Source organism: Tachypleus tridentatus, chromosome 8 (assembly GCF_004210375.1).
Source record: "Tachypleus tridentatus isolate NWPU-2018 chromosome 8, ASM421037v1, whole genome shotgun sequence".
Taxonomy (NCBI): Eukaryota; Metazoa; Arthropoda; class Merostomata; order Xiphosura; family Limulidae; genus Tachypleus; species Tachypleus tridentatus.
Window position 1 is genome coordinate 22,003,088 of NC_134832.1, and position 19,369 is coordinate 22,022,456.

At 34.8% G+C, this 19,369-nt stretch overlaps 1 protein-coding gene across 4 annotated transcripts in view; it reads right to left on the reverse strand.

Annotated features, from left to right (window-relative positions):
- The window catches only part of LOC143258651 (solute carrier family 35 member F1-like), a 277,728-nt gene that overhangs the window by 93,923 nt on the left and 164,436 nt on the right, over window positions 1-19,369 (reverse strand). For all 4 annotated transcript variants that reach the window (XM_076517926.1, XM_076517924.1, XM_076517925.1 and 1 more), the window contains exons 6-7: window positions 18,869-18,924; window positions 13,464-13,618 (exon numbers count right to left, since the gene is read on the reverse strand). In XM_076517926.1, coding sequence (XP_076374041.1) covers window positions 13,464-13,618; window positions 18,869-18,924 — 211 coding nt within the window. The remainder of the gene's footprint in view (window positions 1-13,463; window positions 13,619-18,868; window positions 18,925-19,369) is intronic.

Here is a 19,369-nt window from a genome sequence, read left to right on the forward strand (position 1 = left end):
ATACCCTTAACATTAATGATTCCTAAAACGTCAATATTACAAAAAAAAGACTAACTACTTTTTGCTAGTGTAGACATATGTAAACAAGCATGTATTGATGTATTGAACTTATAAATTCACCGTATACAAATACAAAAATTAAAAAAGAAATATATTTAGAAAGAATACACAATAAATGTTTGAAATTGCGATGGCATCATCATTATATCCCAAAATAAATAACACATATATATATATATATATAGTTATAGATTTACAATATACTCTCTATTGAAAGAAAACCTATTAGGCTCGTCTCTTCCATGCACTTTTGTGTACTTCCTACCAACTGTATCTCATATATTTGAGAACCATTCCAGCCACACCCAAGTGTTTTTATCACATTATAATATCCATTTTTAACATGAGATTATAATACTTTTCTCTGTTGCCATTTTTAATTTTGAGGTGTCGTTGGGCAAGTTCATGCATGTCATTGGGATATTTTCCATTTGGTGGAGAAACACACCACATTCTTAAGGAGTACCATTTCCCATCTGAGCATGAGCATTTCCAATGAACAGCCTGCTAAATCCTATTCTATTATTATGTATGCTATAATTTCACATCACAAGTGGTTTTCTAGTCGTTTATATCAGGACTAACAAATTTCATAAGAATTTGCTTTACATATTTGTTCTACATATTCTTCAAAACCATCATACTAGGGGTGACAAGGTGAAGTACAAGTCTTAAATACATTTAACACTTCAGACAAATGCAAGAGTTGTTGGCTCTTTGTGCTAGCTCCATGGTACTCAATATCTAGAGACAAGTCGAACATTTCTCTGTTGGAGTGTACCCTATCTTAGCTAGTCTTTCTTTGGATGGCACGTACTGTACACTGTTCATCAGGTCCTGAATATCTTGACTCATTCCCAGCCAGATTAACTGCCTTAAAAGGTCAGTACAATTGTAAATTACATCTTTATGCCCTCCAGACTTTGTGTTTTGCAAAGTCTGGGTTAGTCTATGCTTCAGGACAACATTGTTGGAGCACGATCAACGCTTGTCCTGTAAAAATGGGTTTTCTTGAGGTATTTCCGTTTCTTTCACATCAAACTTTTTGACATGGGATTTATAGATCCATGCCAACCTAAAACAGAAGCTTTCCGTACTATATTTATATTAATGCTTATGTTTAATTTCCTTTCTCTTTCACCAATATAAAACATATTTGGTGTTATTTATACTGTTTCTGGGTAGTGGGTCAGAGCACGCTCTGACAAAGGAACAGTAAGGTGCTCCTTCCCTCCGCTAGCCCATGGGAGGTCCTTGGGCAAGACCGAGTACCCATTTAGCCCCCCTGTGTCAGGGTTACGATGAAGTCATGGAAGGCAGGTGGTGGATGAGTGCGAGGCAACTGACATAGTGTCATTAATGGCGCAACACTCAATCTGGCCAGGCAGATGACTCCAATCTAAGGAACAATGGCTGGGCAGAACGGTCTTGTATGGACACTGCTCCTATGGCAAGTAATTGCAACCTACTATAGGTACCATTTTGCAAGGAAAAAACCTATGGCAAGCCAAACTAAAAAATATGTCAGATAACAGCGTGAATGGGGTTTCCAGAACTTCGGGAAACTCCTCGCTCGGTAGGGGAAATCATGTGCGACAGATGACACCAGACCGTCATCAAGCGACTGTCAGCAACAGAAAAACACTAAGAACTGGAACTTGGAATGTTCGAACAATGTTGCAAAAAGGTAAATTAGAGAACATTAAATAAGAAATGAGAAGAATGAAGACGAACATACTCGGACTTTCGGAGGTGAGATGGAAAGGAGCAGGCAGTATAACATCAGATGAGTTCACGATTCTATACTCAGGAGGTGATGACCATCAAAGAGGGGTTGGCAGAATATTGGATGTGGAATGTGCAAAGGCCCTGAAAGGTTTCTGGTGTGTCAACGATAGAGTCATTGTTCTAAAACTTAGTGGAAAACCATTTGACATTGGCATTATTCAAACTTACGCTCCAACTGCAGACAAGGTCATGACAGAAATTGAAAGATTTTATGAAGACATTGAAAAGGCAATGAAACAACTAAAATCACAAGATATCAAGATCATTATGGGAGACTTCAATGTAAAGGTTGGAAAGAACAAAATAGACAAAACAGTGGGACCATTTGGAATCGGAGAGCTAAATGAAAGAGGAGAGAGACTTGTTGATTGGTGCAAAGAGCATGACATCGCTGTAATGAATACTTGGTTCAAGAATCATCCAAGAAGATGTTGGACATGGAAAAGCCCTGAAGACAGAGTGAGAAACCAAATTGACTTTATCTCGATGAAAAAACGATACCGTAACTCCATAACATCATGCAAATCTATGCCAGGTGCAGACTGCAGCAGTGATCACATCCCAGTCGTAGCAACCATGGTAGTCAAACTGAAAAAGTTAAAGAAATCCAAAAAAGAACCAAGACTACAACTGAACCTTCTAGAAGAAGACGAAGAGCTGAAGAAGAAATACATCGTATGTGTGAAGAATAAATTTGATATCCTTGTTGGTTTGAATACTGATGAAGAAAAATGGCAAAAAATGAAGAAAAGCATCCACGAAGCTGCTAAAGAACATATTCCTACTACCAGAAAAAGAATAAACAAAAAATGAATTACTCCAGAAATCCTTAATCTAATGGAGGAGAGAAGAAAAGCTAAACCTAATAAGGAAAAATACCAAAAAATAAATAGACTTGTGAAGAAAAAATGCAATGTTGCCAAGGAAGAATGGATTAACACCCAGTGTCTAGCGATTGAAAATAACAAGGTAAAAGACAGCAAATATATGCATAAGAAAATTAGTGAAGTGACAAGAAAGACTCCATCAGCAAAAACAGGATGCTTAAAATCTAAGAATGGAGAAATCTTGATGGATAAAAAGATATACTTAACAGATGGTCAGAATATATTGGGGAACTATATAACGACAACATAAGCCCAACCCCACATATAGAAATAGACACAGTAGGCCTTCCAATTATGCCTGATGAAGTGGAATATGCAATGAAGAAGATACATAAAGGCAAAGCAGCTGGTCCAGACGACATACCCATTGAACTTTTATTAGCCCTAAAAGAAGTAGGAATTCAGGAAGTGACAAAACTACTGAACACTATTTATGACACGGGTAAAATACCGGAAGACTTTAAAAAATCAGTCTTTATTGCATTGCCGAAAAAGCCCGGAACAACTGACTGTGAACATCACAGGATAATTAGTCTAATGAGTCATCTTATCAAGGTTCTTTTAAGAGTGCTCATGTCTAGAATGAGGAATAAGATAAGACCAGAGATTTCTGATACTCAGTTTGGATTTATAGCCGATAAAGGCACTAGAAATGCAATTTTCGCTCTAAACATGCTCATGGAAAGATCACTGGAAGTACAAAAGGATTTATATCTATGTTTTATCGATTATTCTAAAGCCTTTGACAAAGTGAGACATGGTGACCTATTCGACATGTTGTCAGACCTGAACATCGATGCTAAAGATCTAAGAATCCTTAGAAACCTTTACTGGCAGCAAATGGCAGCTATCAAAATTGAAAATGAATTGGGTGAATATAGACCAATTGAAAGAGGGGTGAGGCAAGAATGTGTATTTTCACCAGATCTTTTTTAACTTATACAGCGAAATAATCCTACAAAACATCAATGAACATCAGGGAGTCAAAGTAGGCGGATGCAATATCAACAACTTGCGCTACGTTGATGACACAGTCCTCATTGCGGACTCCGAACGAAATCTACAGACTCTCCTCACAACAACAGTAGACGAGAGTGAAGAAAAAGGCTTGCAGTTAAACGCAAAGAAAACAGAGTGCATGGTTATCTCAAAACAATCAATTACACCCACATGTAACACAACCGGCAAGGACGTGAGAATAAAACAAGTCGAAAGCTTCAAATATCTTGGATATACTATAACATCAAATGCAAAGAGTGACACAGAAATAAAGAAAAGAATTGCAATGTCCAAGGATACTTTCTATAAAATGAAGTCCATATTCACAAACAGGAACATAACAAATGTCACTAAAATTAACACCTTGAAATCATATGTATGGTCTGTTCTCTTATATGGTTGTGAGAGATGGACACTGAACAAAGATACAGAGAAGAGATAAGAAGCTGCTGAAATGTGGTTCCTTAGAAGGGTGCTAAAAATATCATGGACTGAAAGAAAAACAAATGTGGAAGTCATGGAACTGGCAGGATACAAAAGGTCCCTCATGAAAACTATAAGAAAGAGACAAATGGAATTTCTAGGACACATCTGTAGGAAGAATGGGATAGAGAAACAGATGCTATGTGGAAAAATAGAAGGGAGGAAAAGCAGAGGGTGTCAAAAAACTAAATATATCGACAGCCTCAATAACTATGTCACCAAGAACTCAATGAGCAACATCGAGTTGATAAGGAGGATTGACAACAGAGAAGTCTGGCATGCCATGGTCGTCGATGTCTGCCGCAGATTTGACACATGAAGAAGAAGAAGATACTGTTTCTGTATGCAAGTAAGAATATGCGTATGAAATCGGATCTGTAAAAGGAAATTTTATCCACACTTATAGTAAAGAAACGACTCTAATGTTCCAAAACATTAAACTGAACTTGATGAGTGAGACAAAGTAGAATGAAAATATTCTTGAACACCCCAGTTTGGAAAGGACGTTCGTAGCGCCCCTCATCTAAACTGAATATCTTCTGGGGTTTCTGTCGTTTGTATGTATCTGTCTATCTATTCTCTAGTGTTTAGTTTATTGTCATTTACAAGAATAAAATCAATGTTTACTGTCTGTAATGGCGATCTCACTCAGAGGATACGAAAACCTATGAGGTGCACTAGCGTTCTTGTTGCTCCTGTGTCTATCAGAGATTCTCTTATCTTGTACTCTTATTGGAATAACATGTTTCTTTCTCTTGAAAGGAGCTGGAATGACCACTAAATTTATTGATACAAATCGTTCAATATGCTGCTCCAAGCCAGTGGCCATGCCTGACCTGGACTTTGTAAGTTTTCAGGAGCATTTGACACAGCATAGTCCATTTGTTGCTGGTAATCCTGGACCTGTTGACCTGATAACCACAGTCAATACTCGTCACTACTTGACTATTTAGCATAATGTTGAAAATGTAGGTCATCAGATATTTGTTAGAGACATATCTCCGCTATCTTTGGTATGCCACAAGTTATGTACAGTTTCATACAAATCCTTAAGCAAAATAAAATCTTCATTCTTCCCATCCTAGAAAATTTCATGTGAAAATATAAGCTTTGGCTGTGGTATATATCGTAAGGCAGATCAAGTGGTATAATACATCATTGAGACGACATATACTTCATGGATGGATCTTGATGTGGTATATATAGCCTGTGAAAATACCTTGCTTTAGTATAATTGCTGAGGGAATACCTGTGTAGCCCTGAACAGTCTACAAAGAACAGTACAGTCGCTTCACATTTTAAGTTCCGCCACTACAATCTCACTGCAAACTTATTTCTTTTGAATGCGAATTTTTAAATAACCACTTCAAAACTTAATGCAACAGGTATGGATTCTATGCAAATGATGATGATCCTAATTTCCTAGTGTTTTCTCATAAACTCATTGGAAAGCCCCTAAATGAACTTTTTGATCACGATCTTCTTCTTATATGTACAGACTACTACTGGATATTCCTTCCCATGCAATTGGTTGAAATTATCTGTATAAGAAGCCAGTCCTTAATGCTTATGAGCTTATAATTCCACCCAACAGATTATCTTATTCAGCAAAAACTACTCGCCATACAGTCTTACATGACCCTAAAATACCATGAATTGCAGTATATGTGAATGAAACTCTTCTGTTCTGAAAAGCACCTTGATCTTTGTGTCAAGGACAATGACACTAAAGGACGAATTCTACCAGTCAGAGCTTCCTACCCAGCAGGAATCCTTCTCCAGTGTCATGTCTAGTCTAAGTCTACTATTTACAAGGGGTCCTGACCTGAGCTAGAGATACTGGAATATGACTAGCAACTACTTAGGAGTTTGGTAGAGAATCTGTCTCAACCTCTTCAAGTGTCATGTCATTTTGATGAACCCCATTTGTCTGTTTGTCTTTTACTGATACTGATCCTCAGAGTACGGTCTGCTCATGCTATCTGAGTGCACTTAATTAGAGCAGGTATCCCTGAGTCAGCTGTTTAAAGAGTACCAATATTATGGACTTTTAAAGCATTATGGAAAGTTCAATGTCCAGTCGAGAACTTCTAGATTTAACATCTATCCACATTTGTAATTCGTACCTTTTTGTCGCTCGTATTATTTTGGTCATAAAATACCATTCTTTTCATTACAAGCATTCCTTGAAACACTTTAAAACTGAGAGACCAAGTGAGTGCTAGTAGGTATGTTATCGCTTGAGAAATTCCCAATAAATACTAATGGCGTTCCTGTTTACTTGTGTTATTTTCCGGTAAAACTGACTTCCTGACAAGCACCAGATAGACAACCCCACAAATCATAGCAACTTCGACCAAGAAGAAAGAAGATTGTTATACGAAGTAGCTAGAACATAGAACAAGGCAACTTTATCGACTTTCTGCACAATGTATTCCCGCTATTAAGTAGGTATAACACAGATGGTACACTTGTATATCACAAAAGCAACGTGTTTTACACTTTTGAGTCGCAATATTATTCAATAATTAAGATATTCTTTGATTTATTTTGCAGTATTAAATCTTTCTTACGAAAAATATTTAAAAAAGTTAGTTTGGTTTCATTTGTTTTGAATTTCGTGCAAAACTACTCGATGGCTATCTGCACTAGTTGTCCCTAATTTAACAGTGTAAGACTAGAGGAAATGCAGCTAGTCATCACCACCCACCCCCAACTCTTGGGCTACTCTTTTACCAACGAATAGTAAAGTTGACCGTAACATTATAACGTCCCCACACCTGAAAAAAACGAGTATGTCTGGTGTGACAAGAAAGTTAGTAAACTGTACTGTAAAGTTCTGGAGCAAATTCAAAGCCTGGCTAAACATGTTTACAATTCTTATTAAATTATTTAAAAACTAGAATCTGCAAACTTTATTTGCTGAATAACACACATTTAACAGACGTTCTGTTAAATCCATTCAGATAACAAGCATGGGCAATATAAGCTTAGTTTTGTACTAGTTTGATAAAAAGTCTGGATTTCAGTGTAACTTAAAAGTTGGTTACTTGAATTTTTAAACATAAGATTTTAAGGTATAAATTTTAAACATTTGTTCACGTATTCATAACCCAGCGAGTAACTTTAAAATTACCAAAACAGTTTTAATCGATAAGTTTTAATAAAACTCTGTGTTTCAAAAACACTAAACACTTTTCCATTTTTTTTATTTTTTCATTCAAAACATACCATATGAATAAAAATATAGAAGTTTCAATTTCTTCTCTCAGTTTTATAAATTTGAAATAAAGAATGTAGTGTTCATTCACCGCGTTTATACTTCAGATAAATTTAATTCTATATTTTACAGGACAAAAGTCTTTAAAATGAGCCAGAATAGAATATTCCTATCACAAGTATATCTTAGGGATAATAACAACTTTATATTTTTTATATTACTATTGTCTTAACGTAAAACGATGGACAAGGCAGCTTAATGAATTTCTCGTTGAATTTGCATTTCTCCCACCACAAACAAACACAGATGAATAGTTGCTAAGAAAAATAATTTTAGATCAGGTAAATTAACCTCACGAAACATTGTTAACAGATAAAAAATTATTATTCTTCATGGTGAACCACGAGACTATTTCAGCGAAATAACATTAGCTCGTGTACGACTAAACAAACTGTTGTTGCTGTTGCTTTATTCCGCGTGTCTTGAATTCGATAACTCTAACACCATTGCTTAACTAGAATAAATAATTTTGCTTTTGTGAAACCCAGTTGGTTTTCCAGTTTGTATTTGAGCATCCAGTGTTTAGTTCAGAGTACATTTGGTGAAGGTTTGTTTGCCTATAGATGTTTATCGAACTCATTAAGAGTGTATTCCAAAGTCTATTTGTTAAAAGGAGTTATAAAGTTTCACATCTATAAATCAATATATTCTAGCTGTTGCTAGAGTGACTTGGTAGACCTTTGCGGGAGCAACTTCTACAAGTGAAGTTTCCTAATCTGGTTAGCAAACCACACGGAAAACAGTCAAATAAGAAATGGTTCGAATAATGTTTAGCAAAAAAGTGTTTTTAGTTATTCCTCTGCATACAGCATTGTTTTAAAATGCAGTCAGAAAGTTTTAGAAAATGAATGTTTCCAAGAAAATAACGGAATTAAAATATAATTTTCTAACTGTAAATATAAAAAAGAAGAGGAATAAATTGGAATTTGGATTAAAATAGTCTGCAAAGCACAGTCAATAAAACTGAAGCTTATATATCATGGTCTTTCGCGCCCAAAATACAACTAATTAATATGTTCTATTAAAAGAAAATGAAATGTTATGGTAAATGTCTTTGGATGAAATTCTTATGCCTTTGAATATATTTGAAAAAGAGATAAAACGTTATTTTAATAAAGTATTGAAAGACTAAACTAAAATCAAAGATAATATAGGGAGAATTGAGATAAATAGCCCTCTTCGGTAAAATGGTCATCTCTGTATATTATCAGATAAAGCGTGCCTTTTGTTTACAGAGAAGTATATGCAATTATTGTTTGTATGACCCTGCGCACCAGCACATTGTCAAAGATGCAACTGTGAATGCAAAAGTGCTATATAAATCGTTTTGTTTTAGAACAACTTTGGTCTGAATTAAACACTTTAAGTTTTTACAGATTTGGCGTCATTTTTCTAGATGATACACAACTTGTACGTAACGAACAGCTTTTCCGAATCATGCAAGGAGTATTAAATATAATTCAAGTGATTTAATTACAATTTTTAAATACAAGATTTACTTCAAACTGCAATAGTAACGAATTAGATGGATCAATTTTACTCAATTTGAGGCTCCTTTTATTAAACCTTATATGTAAAACACTTTAAACCAAAAATATGCGCAATTTTTCAATATTTGTGAAAGGTCTATGGTCAGGCTTTGTTTTATTTAGATATCACATCTATACTAAAATAAGGTTAACTTTGAAACGTTTCGTTCGCACGTGACATCTGACATTATTTCACGTTGTATATGAACTCAACTGTGAACTCATTTTTTTTTGTCTGCAATATTCTTACACAGTTTTGAAGCTAGCAGGATCAAGTGTGGAATGTGAAATCGCGACCATCCTTGGGTGTTCATATTTATATTGCATAACCCACCCACCCCTACCAATGGAGGCTATAATAGGCTTAAAATGTAAGTATGATAGAATCTGAGAGTAGGCTTTGGGATCGATAAATTGAAATATGACATTGGAGTATGTGTTCCTGTCCCTTTTTGGGATTTCTAGAGCTCATAGTTTAAAATTATGTTCATACTTACTCTCGCAAGCTAGCAAGATCGAACTTGGCATATATACTCAGGTAGCAAAGGCGAACGACCTGACATTTTTGTTCGGGTACAAACTCTCCATAGCATAGGTATAGAAGCAACTGGTAGAGCTTGACCGGTACACTGGACCTTCTGCGAATAACGAAGGAACTGGAACTTTTGAACCCCTCAGTGTAGGGGAGTATGAATAAATTTTTGTTGTTGGTCAGCGTAAAGCTACACAATGGATTATCTGTACAGTGCCCATAATGAGTATCTAAATCCGGTTTATAAGTTACGAGCTTTCATTCTTACTGCTGAGCTACTAGAAGGCGTGAATAATTTGATGTAAGTTCATGTTAATTGGTGAAAACCGCAATTAAAGATTAGGTGTTCGTCTTCTGGTTCATTAATTTTGAATTTTGCGCACGTGTACTCCAGAACTAACTGCGCTATCCGTGTTTAATTTAGCAATAATAGTTTAGAAGAAAGGCAACTAGCTAACGTCATCCAGCGCCAACTCTTAGCCTACTCTTTTACCAAAAATAGTAGGATTGACCATCACATTATAAGGTTGAATAAATATTGTATATTTTTACCATAGAATGATTTGTTTTGCTGTCTTAACGTGTTGACCGTCACATTATAACGCTCCACAGCTGAAAGGGTTAGCATGTTCTGTGACAGCGATTCGAGTCCACGACATACAAATGAGATTCGAGCATTTTAACCACAAGTTCGTCTGTCTTTTGGTTCCCTAAATTTATATATGTCCTGTAACACTTTCTTCTTTTATTGGATAAGCTAAGAAGCTTGAAAAGGTAGAACCAAATAAACTGCAGTCATCACTTTTAAAAGCTAATAATTTTTTTACCCTTGAATAAATCAAAGAAAATGAACATAAAACATTATTAACACGCATAAGATATTGGTTTTTGAGCAAATTAATATAAAAATTTGAATACAGGTGTTCTCACTTATGCGCCATCTGTATTAAGCGATGCCATAAAATGTCTGTCTGTCTGTGAACGCATCTCCATCAAAATGTGTTGACCGATCCAGACCAAACATGGCATGCTAATTAGTAGTCCAAATGCAAATCAAATTCACATTAAAGTTTCTCATATACTGAAAAATGTTTTACAGAATAATCCCTATATCGTTCCTGCTGTAGTTTTTGTAAATACAGATAGACAATCCCAGATATGTCAACCCGAAAACAGGTTATTCTGATGAACATTCCATTAGCTTGGAGAAATTCTCTGCACTCGGAATTTATCTGGTTAGTGATGTACACTTCAAACTTGAAATTACTGAAACGCGCTTATAATTACTGTACAAATAAGTAAATATAAACGAGTAAGTAAAATTTTCTTTTGAGCTAAATTTTATATTAAATACCGCCATAGCCGTTCCGTTTGAAGTATTGACGAAATGCATACGGTCTCAGTTCAAACCTGTTCTTTGGTTATGCAACCGTTCTGTTTGTCACCTTGACTTTGTACCCATTCTTTCGTGAAAATATCTAAGAGGCAGGTAAATAACAATATTTATTTGTGTATTTCATACTTTATTTATATAATCTGTATATTCCAGATCGAATGAATCAAAAACTGGAAGATTACGAAATCCAGCATTCCAAAATTGGGTTCGGGTACATGTAGTTTAGACTGAAAAGAACTCACACCACAAAAAAAATGAGAAGTCAGAGATTGTAACTAAAATTTTTAGCATTTTGGCTCGTTTTCCATAATAACAAAAATATATAGTGAAAAATATACAGTTAAAATGCATAGAATAAATATATTGCCAGTGTTTAGGATTCCCTTTCTTTCCTGATTCACACCATTTAAATTCTGGTTTATACTAGTGCTATAATAAGTACCTAAGGCTGAGTTACATAAGTATTCCATAATCAAAATACTTTTAGGATATTTCTCACAACTTAAAGAAGACTATAGTTTTCCGTAAAAATAAAAACAAGGTTATTATTAAATTAAATGCATTTAGTGTACCAAGCTCATGGTACACTATCAGATTCGAGCATTTTAACCTTCTCACTACCTTCGAATAGTAGGCTTGTAACAAGAAGTGAAGTAACTGCTTTGTCATTTCTACCAAATTTCTCCATTCGATTGCTGTACCTACTCAATTCCGATCCACTTCCCTGTTTAACAACAATTTTCTTGAAGAATGAACGCTGCTGACAATCCTCGAAGATATTTTGTTCATTTTTAACAAACTGGGGCGTGTTTTTCGCATTTTAAAAAGAAAAAAAGAGCTGAAAGACTTTTTAGATAAGATTTTTAAAGCACATTACAGGAGCTTAAAAAAAAGCCCATTATGGACTTCACTTATACTGGCAGAAGTTCACCAAACCTATCGAGTTTTCACCAAGAGCAGAGCTGGATATGTGAGTTGTTTCTCAAAAAAATTAGTCAAATTGCGCTTCTAATTAATTAATAGAATAAAGACCTATCAACCGCATAATACTAAATCTTTCTAGCGTAGTTAGTAAATAAACTAAACAAGTCGATTTTTCTCTTCACATATTAGACATAATAATCACAAAAAACTTTTTAGATTAGAAGATTATCAGCATTTGTATTATCGTTTTCGACGAAAATAAACTGGAATAAATTAAGCAATCTTTGTTTCTTTGTTTTTGAATTTCGCGCAAAGCTACTCGAGGGCTATCTGCGCTAGCCGTCCCTAATTTAGCAGTGTAAGACTAGTAATCACCACCCACCGCCAACTCTTGGGATACTTTTTTACCAACGAATAGTGGGATTGACCGTAACATTATAACGCCCCCACGGCTGGGAGGGCGAGCATGTTTGGTGCGAACGGGATTCGAATCCGCGACCCTCGCATTATGAGTCGAACGCCTTAACACGCTAGGCCGTGCCGGGTCTTGGACAATCTTTAGTACACCAAGTCGTAAAGCAATTTTCCATTAGTAAAGAAAACTGACCTAACGAAAATAATCTAAAGTATCTTAGAAAGTTAACTGGACGTGATGGACTTTGTGAAGTAGGCTTGCAGAGTCATTGATCTGGAACCTAGCATCAAATTTTGTGTTCTTGGCTTCCCTCAGGATCCCAGGATTTTATTTGTAAAACTCTGTTCGTATTCCTATTTATAAGCTTGTAGAACCAAATAACTTATACGCATTCAGATACCACGAGCGGGTGTCTTAACGGTGTTTTTGTCAGGGTGCGGATTCCCCTTTGGGTAGCAAAAGAAATAATTTGATTAGTGGACAAAATTGATTGGCACATCGAGACCACTGATCATGACGGTAAGTTTGAACTCCAGTTGCTTTCGAATTTCGCAAAAACTACTCAAGAGCTAGATGCGCTAGCCGTCCCTAATTTAACAGTGTAAGACTAGAGGGAAGGGAGCTAGTCATCACCACCTCTTGGGCTATTCTTTTACCAAAGAATAGTTGGATTGACTGTCACATTGTAACGTCCTCACGGCTGAAAGAGCGAGCATATTTGGTGTGACAGGGATTCAAAGCCACAACCTTCAGATTATGCATCGAGCGCCCTAACCACTTGGCCATGCCGGGCTCCGCAGAAGAGTACGGGAATTATATACTAGTCTTATTAAAGACTAAAGTAGATGCAGTAGACAGTAATCTGATGTTTCACAATTAAACATTTCCAGTGACATTTAATGTAAAATGTTTTATTTCATTCACCATAAAAACAATTAGATAAAATGTTTCTATATTATCATAATTCTGGGTAAGATGTAAAGAATTTTTGAAGCCCAGAACTTTTGCAATTGTAAATGTATGATAATATATATTTTTATGTCAAAAATCCTTAAATAATACAAATAACCTTTATATTGATTTGTAATAGAAATAATAATCCGTAACTCACTTGACACAGTTACATATGCTTCTCGATCTTCGTTTTAGTAACTCTATGAAATAACTTACCTGATTGTTAAAGATGTAAATTCCTATGAGAAGACTATAACAATCAGCTGTGAGAAGGGACAGATTTGCTGCAATGGCACTGGCATTCTTTATCACGATCGGCAGGGTGACGTAGAGGAAAAATAGGCACATTGTATACCCCAGTAGGAAAGACACTGTAACGTACACAATATAAGTATTATCTCTTTACGTAACGTTCCTAATACAGTGAAACAGAAACTGTCTTGCTATATTTTAAAGAATCCTGCAAGATACGACATTAACTACAATTATTTTCCGTATTCCTTAAACTGGAAATAAAAAAAGATGGTCACAAGGATTAAAGCTATTATAAAAAAACAATTCACGTACAAACGTATAAGTAACTAATATATTTCCTGCGATGTACTTAGTTAGGGCAACAACAACAGCAAAAATATATAGTTAGGGTAAATCTGAAAGGATTATTACTAGAGTGCCTTAAAGTACTTCAAACAAGTTTAATAATTAACAAAGCTGCATGCGTTATACGAAACGACTTTCTCAACCTAGCCACATTTTTACAGTCCATGTCGCCACCTATTGTTGGTGCACCTTGACAATAGCCCTGTAAATTACTTGTCATTGCAAAAGGATCCTTGTAACGTTGTCATAACAAAAGCACATCACTCCTCCATGTTGATTTTCCATGATCTACCTAGTTCGCGAGAACCATGGCTTCCCAGTGTCTGTTAACAGTTCAAACATATATAAATCAAGAAATAGACGCAGGGTCCAGTAACTCTGCCATTATGTCTTTGTTATGAATAGCACGGATACTCTTTTTATTCACTGTGAGAAAAGGGTCCAAACGTTGGTGTTTGACAGTTAGTAGGATATACCTTGTTCTTTTACCAGTCCTACTAACACTTAACTTACCTTTAGTTTACGGCGATGATCATTATTCCTTTCAAAAAGGTTACTCGATGTGTAACATACTACTTTTGAAAATATTGTTTCACTCACTTATTGGTAGAAAATGTTGCAAGACTTGTTACACTTATAAACCTATGCGTAACTTTCATTGAATGGCAGTATCTGCCGCCCTTTTTCCCAAGTGAGGTAATGTTGATACAGGTTTCTACAGTTGGTCTCTCTTTCCTAGCTATATCGTTGGAATAATATGTATACATTTGATTTGGGTCGCTTTTATAGGCAGAGTTTTTTCGATTATATTAGGCATGTTTGACTGGGGCGTATGGACAGCATTCATTCATTGCATACCCCAGATAAGGGAAGAACGAAACGATGATTGTGCTTCTTCATACGAAGGCATTCCAATTATGTCGCTGGACGCAACATGAATGAAAGTGACCAGACTGTTAAAACATGTGCTGCTTTCAAACTTAACTGGTTTTAAGAATAATGAAATATATTCGACACTTGTTTGTTTTTAGTTAAGCACAAAGCTTACAATAGGATAACTGTGTTGTGCCCATCAAGATGTCAAACCTGATTTTTAGTGCGATAAGCCTTCAGAATTTCCATGTATATAGGAACCAATGTATTTTGATACATATATTCAATCATTTAAAGAACGTCACAAACTAACAACGCACGTGTAAAAGTAATACCTCAAAAGTATTCTAACAGTGACATATTTATTTCACCTAAATTATTATGGTTTGTTGACTGAAGATCTTTGTGTACCACAAGCCTAAATCCTTGGCGATAAAACAAACTGAGTTACTAATGGCTTGAAAATAATGGAAGAGGGCGCATTAGAAACACTCAAAGAAACAGGAAGAGAAATGTGAAAATCTCATAATACTGTGTGTGTGTTTTCTTATAGCAAACCCACATCGGGCTATCTCCTGAGTCCACCTCATAATACTAAAGATAAAAAATTCGAAATATTTTATTTCAACCATATAGATAGAAGAAGTTTTAAAAAATTAATATGTTTCACGAATTGTCAAGCAAAGTATGATACCATGTGAAAACTCGGTTTGAACTTGTCAACAAAAGGTTATATATATAGTTTGATTCACAGGATATGAAGCTAAGGAAATTAAATAGATTGTTAATTAATCTACCTGTAGAATAGTGAGGTGATCTGAATTTATAAATCAAATGAATATTCTGTTCAGCATATTCGACAAGAGGAACTAATTAAGGGTAGATGAGTAGGTATAACCACTTTTGTTGTTGTTTTGAACTAAGCACAAAGCTACACAATGGGCTACCTGCGCGGGTATTGAAACGCAATTTTAGCGTTGTAAGTCCATAGACATACCGCTGTGCCACTGTGGAGCATAACTACTGTAACTGGCCGCCTTTAGTGACTCGGCTGTACGTTTGAAGGTTTACAATACTAAAAAGTAGGTTTAGATACCAGTGGCGGGCACAGCACTAATAATTCACTGTGTAGTTTTGTGCACATGAAACAAATAAACATGTAACATACCTATTATTTTATTCATTTCAAGAGGCCTCATATAATAGTTAGAAATACAAACTCAATTGGAACACTAACTAACTCTGGTAACTAAGATATTTACAAAACGTGTTAATTTCTCACAGCAGATTAAAGTGTGTGAACGTTTATTAGAGCTCGAAGTGAAAAGACTAAAAAAATCAGATAAACGATCAGTATGAGTGAAGAAAAATCCCAAAAAGTCAAATGAGATATAAAAAATGCTAATATGGACAAACCATTTAGAAAACTACCAAAGCAACCTGGAAGAAATAAAATGAGTAAATTTTCAGACAGAACGTAAAAAAACAAAATGAAAAGCTTCATACACGACACAAGTCATAAAACCCTTTGGTATAAGTTTATAAGCTTCGAAATCTACTAATAAAATGGTGAAATCTTAAGAATCATCGCATGGAAATGGGAAGAAGGAAGATGGCAAAGACATTTACTAGAAAATAGAAGATAAAATGTTTACAGAGTCTAATGTAAATACCGTTAATTATATATTGGCTAATTTCAAGTTAAATAACTTAGAAGAAAAATAATGTATCTGAGGAAATATGTAAGACAGAAATGAAGATAAAATTACAAGAGATATATTCATGCTTAAGATGAAGAAAGACATGTATTATAACAAAATGATTGAAAGATTAATCTCAACAACTTTTCCAAGGTAATCCCGGAAAATGCACTTCCATTTCTGGTAATTAGCAACTAATGAAATTTACTTGGATAACATGCCAAGTAATAATCCCAGGAGTGGCGTCGACCCGTCCTATGGATTACGTAGAAGAGAGTTCCTTTACTAACGTTTTACCAATGGCCTTATGGGTAATCTAAATATATACAAGCCTACTGATTCCTCATCTTTTGATTTTCTTGGCTACACAATACATTACTTTGTTTTTAGGTAGCCTTAATCCATCCGAATATCGAGGAAACTTTCCGTGGTTGCCGTTTTAGCCTCACAAGTACAGAAGAGGTCGATATTTTTACTGGATTTGAAAATAAAGGCTTCTATGTGAATTTGTCATTTTCGTTGTTTAACTTTATCCCTACATGTCTTGGTACAAAGATCCTTTTGGTAGTCTTTCCACAAAATTACTTTACTTTCTGTCACTCATACAGGGACCAATTACTCAAAATTTTATGCAACACTACTTGCACTCTAGATTATCTCGAAATGAGTAAGTACGTTTTTACCTGGCTGAAAATCGAAGCGCAACTCATCCGTCAAAGAAATATTGCTTATGTGCTGATGGTCCATTGAATGTATTATTGGCACCAATGCACATAAGATATTTTGTGTTTTACTGTGAACTAGTTACATTTTGTTGATTACGGAGCTCGACTTACAATTTGGGAGACTTAGGAAGGTCGAAACTTTATTCTCTCCTTGTCATTAAAAGTGTTAATACCAATACCAGCCGTTCTGAGATACATTTTTATTTCAAATGGGTTTCTCGTCATCAAGGATTATAATATGATGATCAATCTCATTATTCATTGTTGAAAAAAGTGTTATTTCAAGAGTTGGAAGTGGAAGTAAATGGTGATGACTAGCTGCCTTTCCTCTAGTCTTACACTGCGAACTTTGGGACGGCTTGCTCAGATAGTCCTCGTGTAGCTTTACGCGAAATTCAAAACAAACACTTTGTTGCACATAAGAAGCATTCCAAAGCCTATTTCTAACTGTCTCTTGTTACGTATTATAATTTATCTCGGACACGTCTTTGATTTATTATGTTACGTATTACGATTTCAAATAGACAACATTTTCAATTTTAATTTAGAAATTAATTAAATGTCGATATGTATCAAATTTATGACAGTTGTTAAAAAGATTGATAAGCGCAATTTTCTTTCTGAGCTCAAATATATTTAATATACAAACAACAATACAATTTAAAATAACGGTTATTACAAATAATGATTTACATATAAAAGTTTTACAAACTTATAAACAATACTGAATTTTTTTATCGACGGTTCACGCAGAGGAAATAATTCTACGTTGATACACAGGTATACTTCTCTTGACGGAAAAGCTAGTTAACTCTATTCTTGGCTGGTCTCACAAGACTTACAAGCTTAGTGTTCACCGAGGAAGATATCGCACAAATAATAATGTCCGAAGTTATTCTTCTGAAGTTGAATAATTATGTTACTTTTGTTGTTAAGCGCGAAGCTACATATTTAGCCGTCGATTCTTTGTCTTTAGCAAGAAATACACATCGAAGTCAAGTATTATAAACTATTGAACTTACCTTTGAGCCATATGGGTACAATTATATTTATGGATAACCTCAAAACCCCCCTTTTTTTTTGTTGATAAATTATAATGTTACTATAAATTTTTAATTTGGAGCCTGCACGGCATTCAGATTTGATAACTTTTGTTCAAAACTACAGAATGAGTTGTCTACATACAGCCATCCGTAACTGTAAATAGATAGACTAGTGGAAAGACAGCTAGCCAACAGAATTCACCCCAATTCTTACTAATTGATGGAACTGGACCGTTACAATTGTAGTACACCCACGATTCCATACTGCAGAACGTTTTTTAGCGGCAACTGTATATGACCTATGAATCCCCGGGATACATAGTCCGAGTACACTAACCGCTAAGCCATACAGACTTCTACATAGAATAGAAATTGTTTGGGATTATGATTTTATCTAAAAGATAATTGTTGTAAATATGTCATGGGAGACTTTGAATTAAATAATAATCTCATAATAGAAAGCCATATAGTACTGCAACTAATACATTTGAAGCAATGTTTCTCATTGAATAATTATTTTTGATATTTTACTATTATGGACACATTACGTGTTATAATTACGATGTAAATTTAATTGAAACCAAAAAATTTCGTATCAGATTTACACGATTTTAACTTAATAGATATGTGAGTCTAAGAGAAATATATCATATCTGATGAAGATGATTTTCTGTACTTACCCTCTTCCCACTCTTCCCAGTTTATCACAGCTAATTCTGTTCTTTCTAAAATAGCTCTGAAGGGAAAATTTAGTTTAGTTATATTATGATCACAAAGCAATATAACTGAAATTAATTAACTTTCTATATGAGTTACAAACGAGCATTTTTCTAGTTTACGGAATTAAACATGTCATGCACTGTAATAACTTTAAGTGTACTCCTTCTTAATAACAACAGAAAGTATACTAAAACTATATTTCTTAAATAACTATCTCTTCAATCATTATCTCTGATCTAACATAAAAACAAATACCAAATCTCTATCACTGAGTATTTTTCTCAATTTTACAACTGCAAAAGCATGAGCAACTTAGTTAATATGCATGGTTGTCTTCAAGAAAAGTTATACATGTACATTTTCTCTAACAGTTATTAAACTAATGTTGTTGTAATTTGCCGCACCATAACGGCTTATAGAATGGCACTGAATTAGTTTGATTTTTGTTTATTTTTTATTAA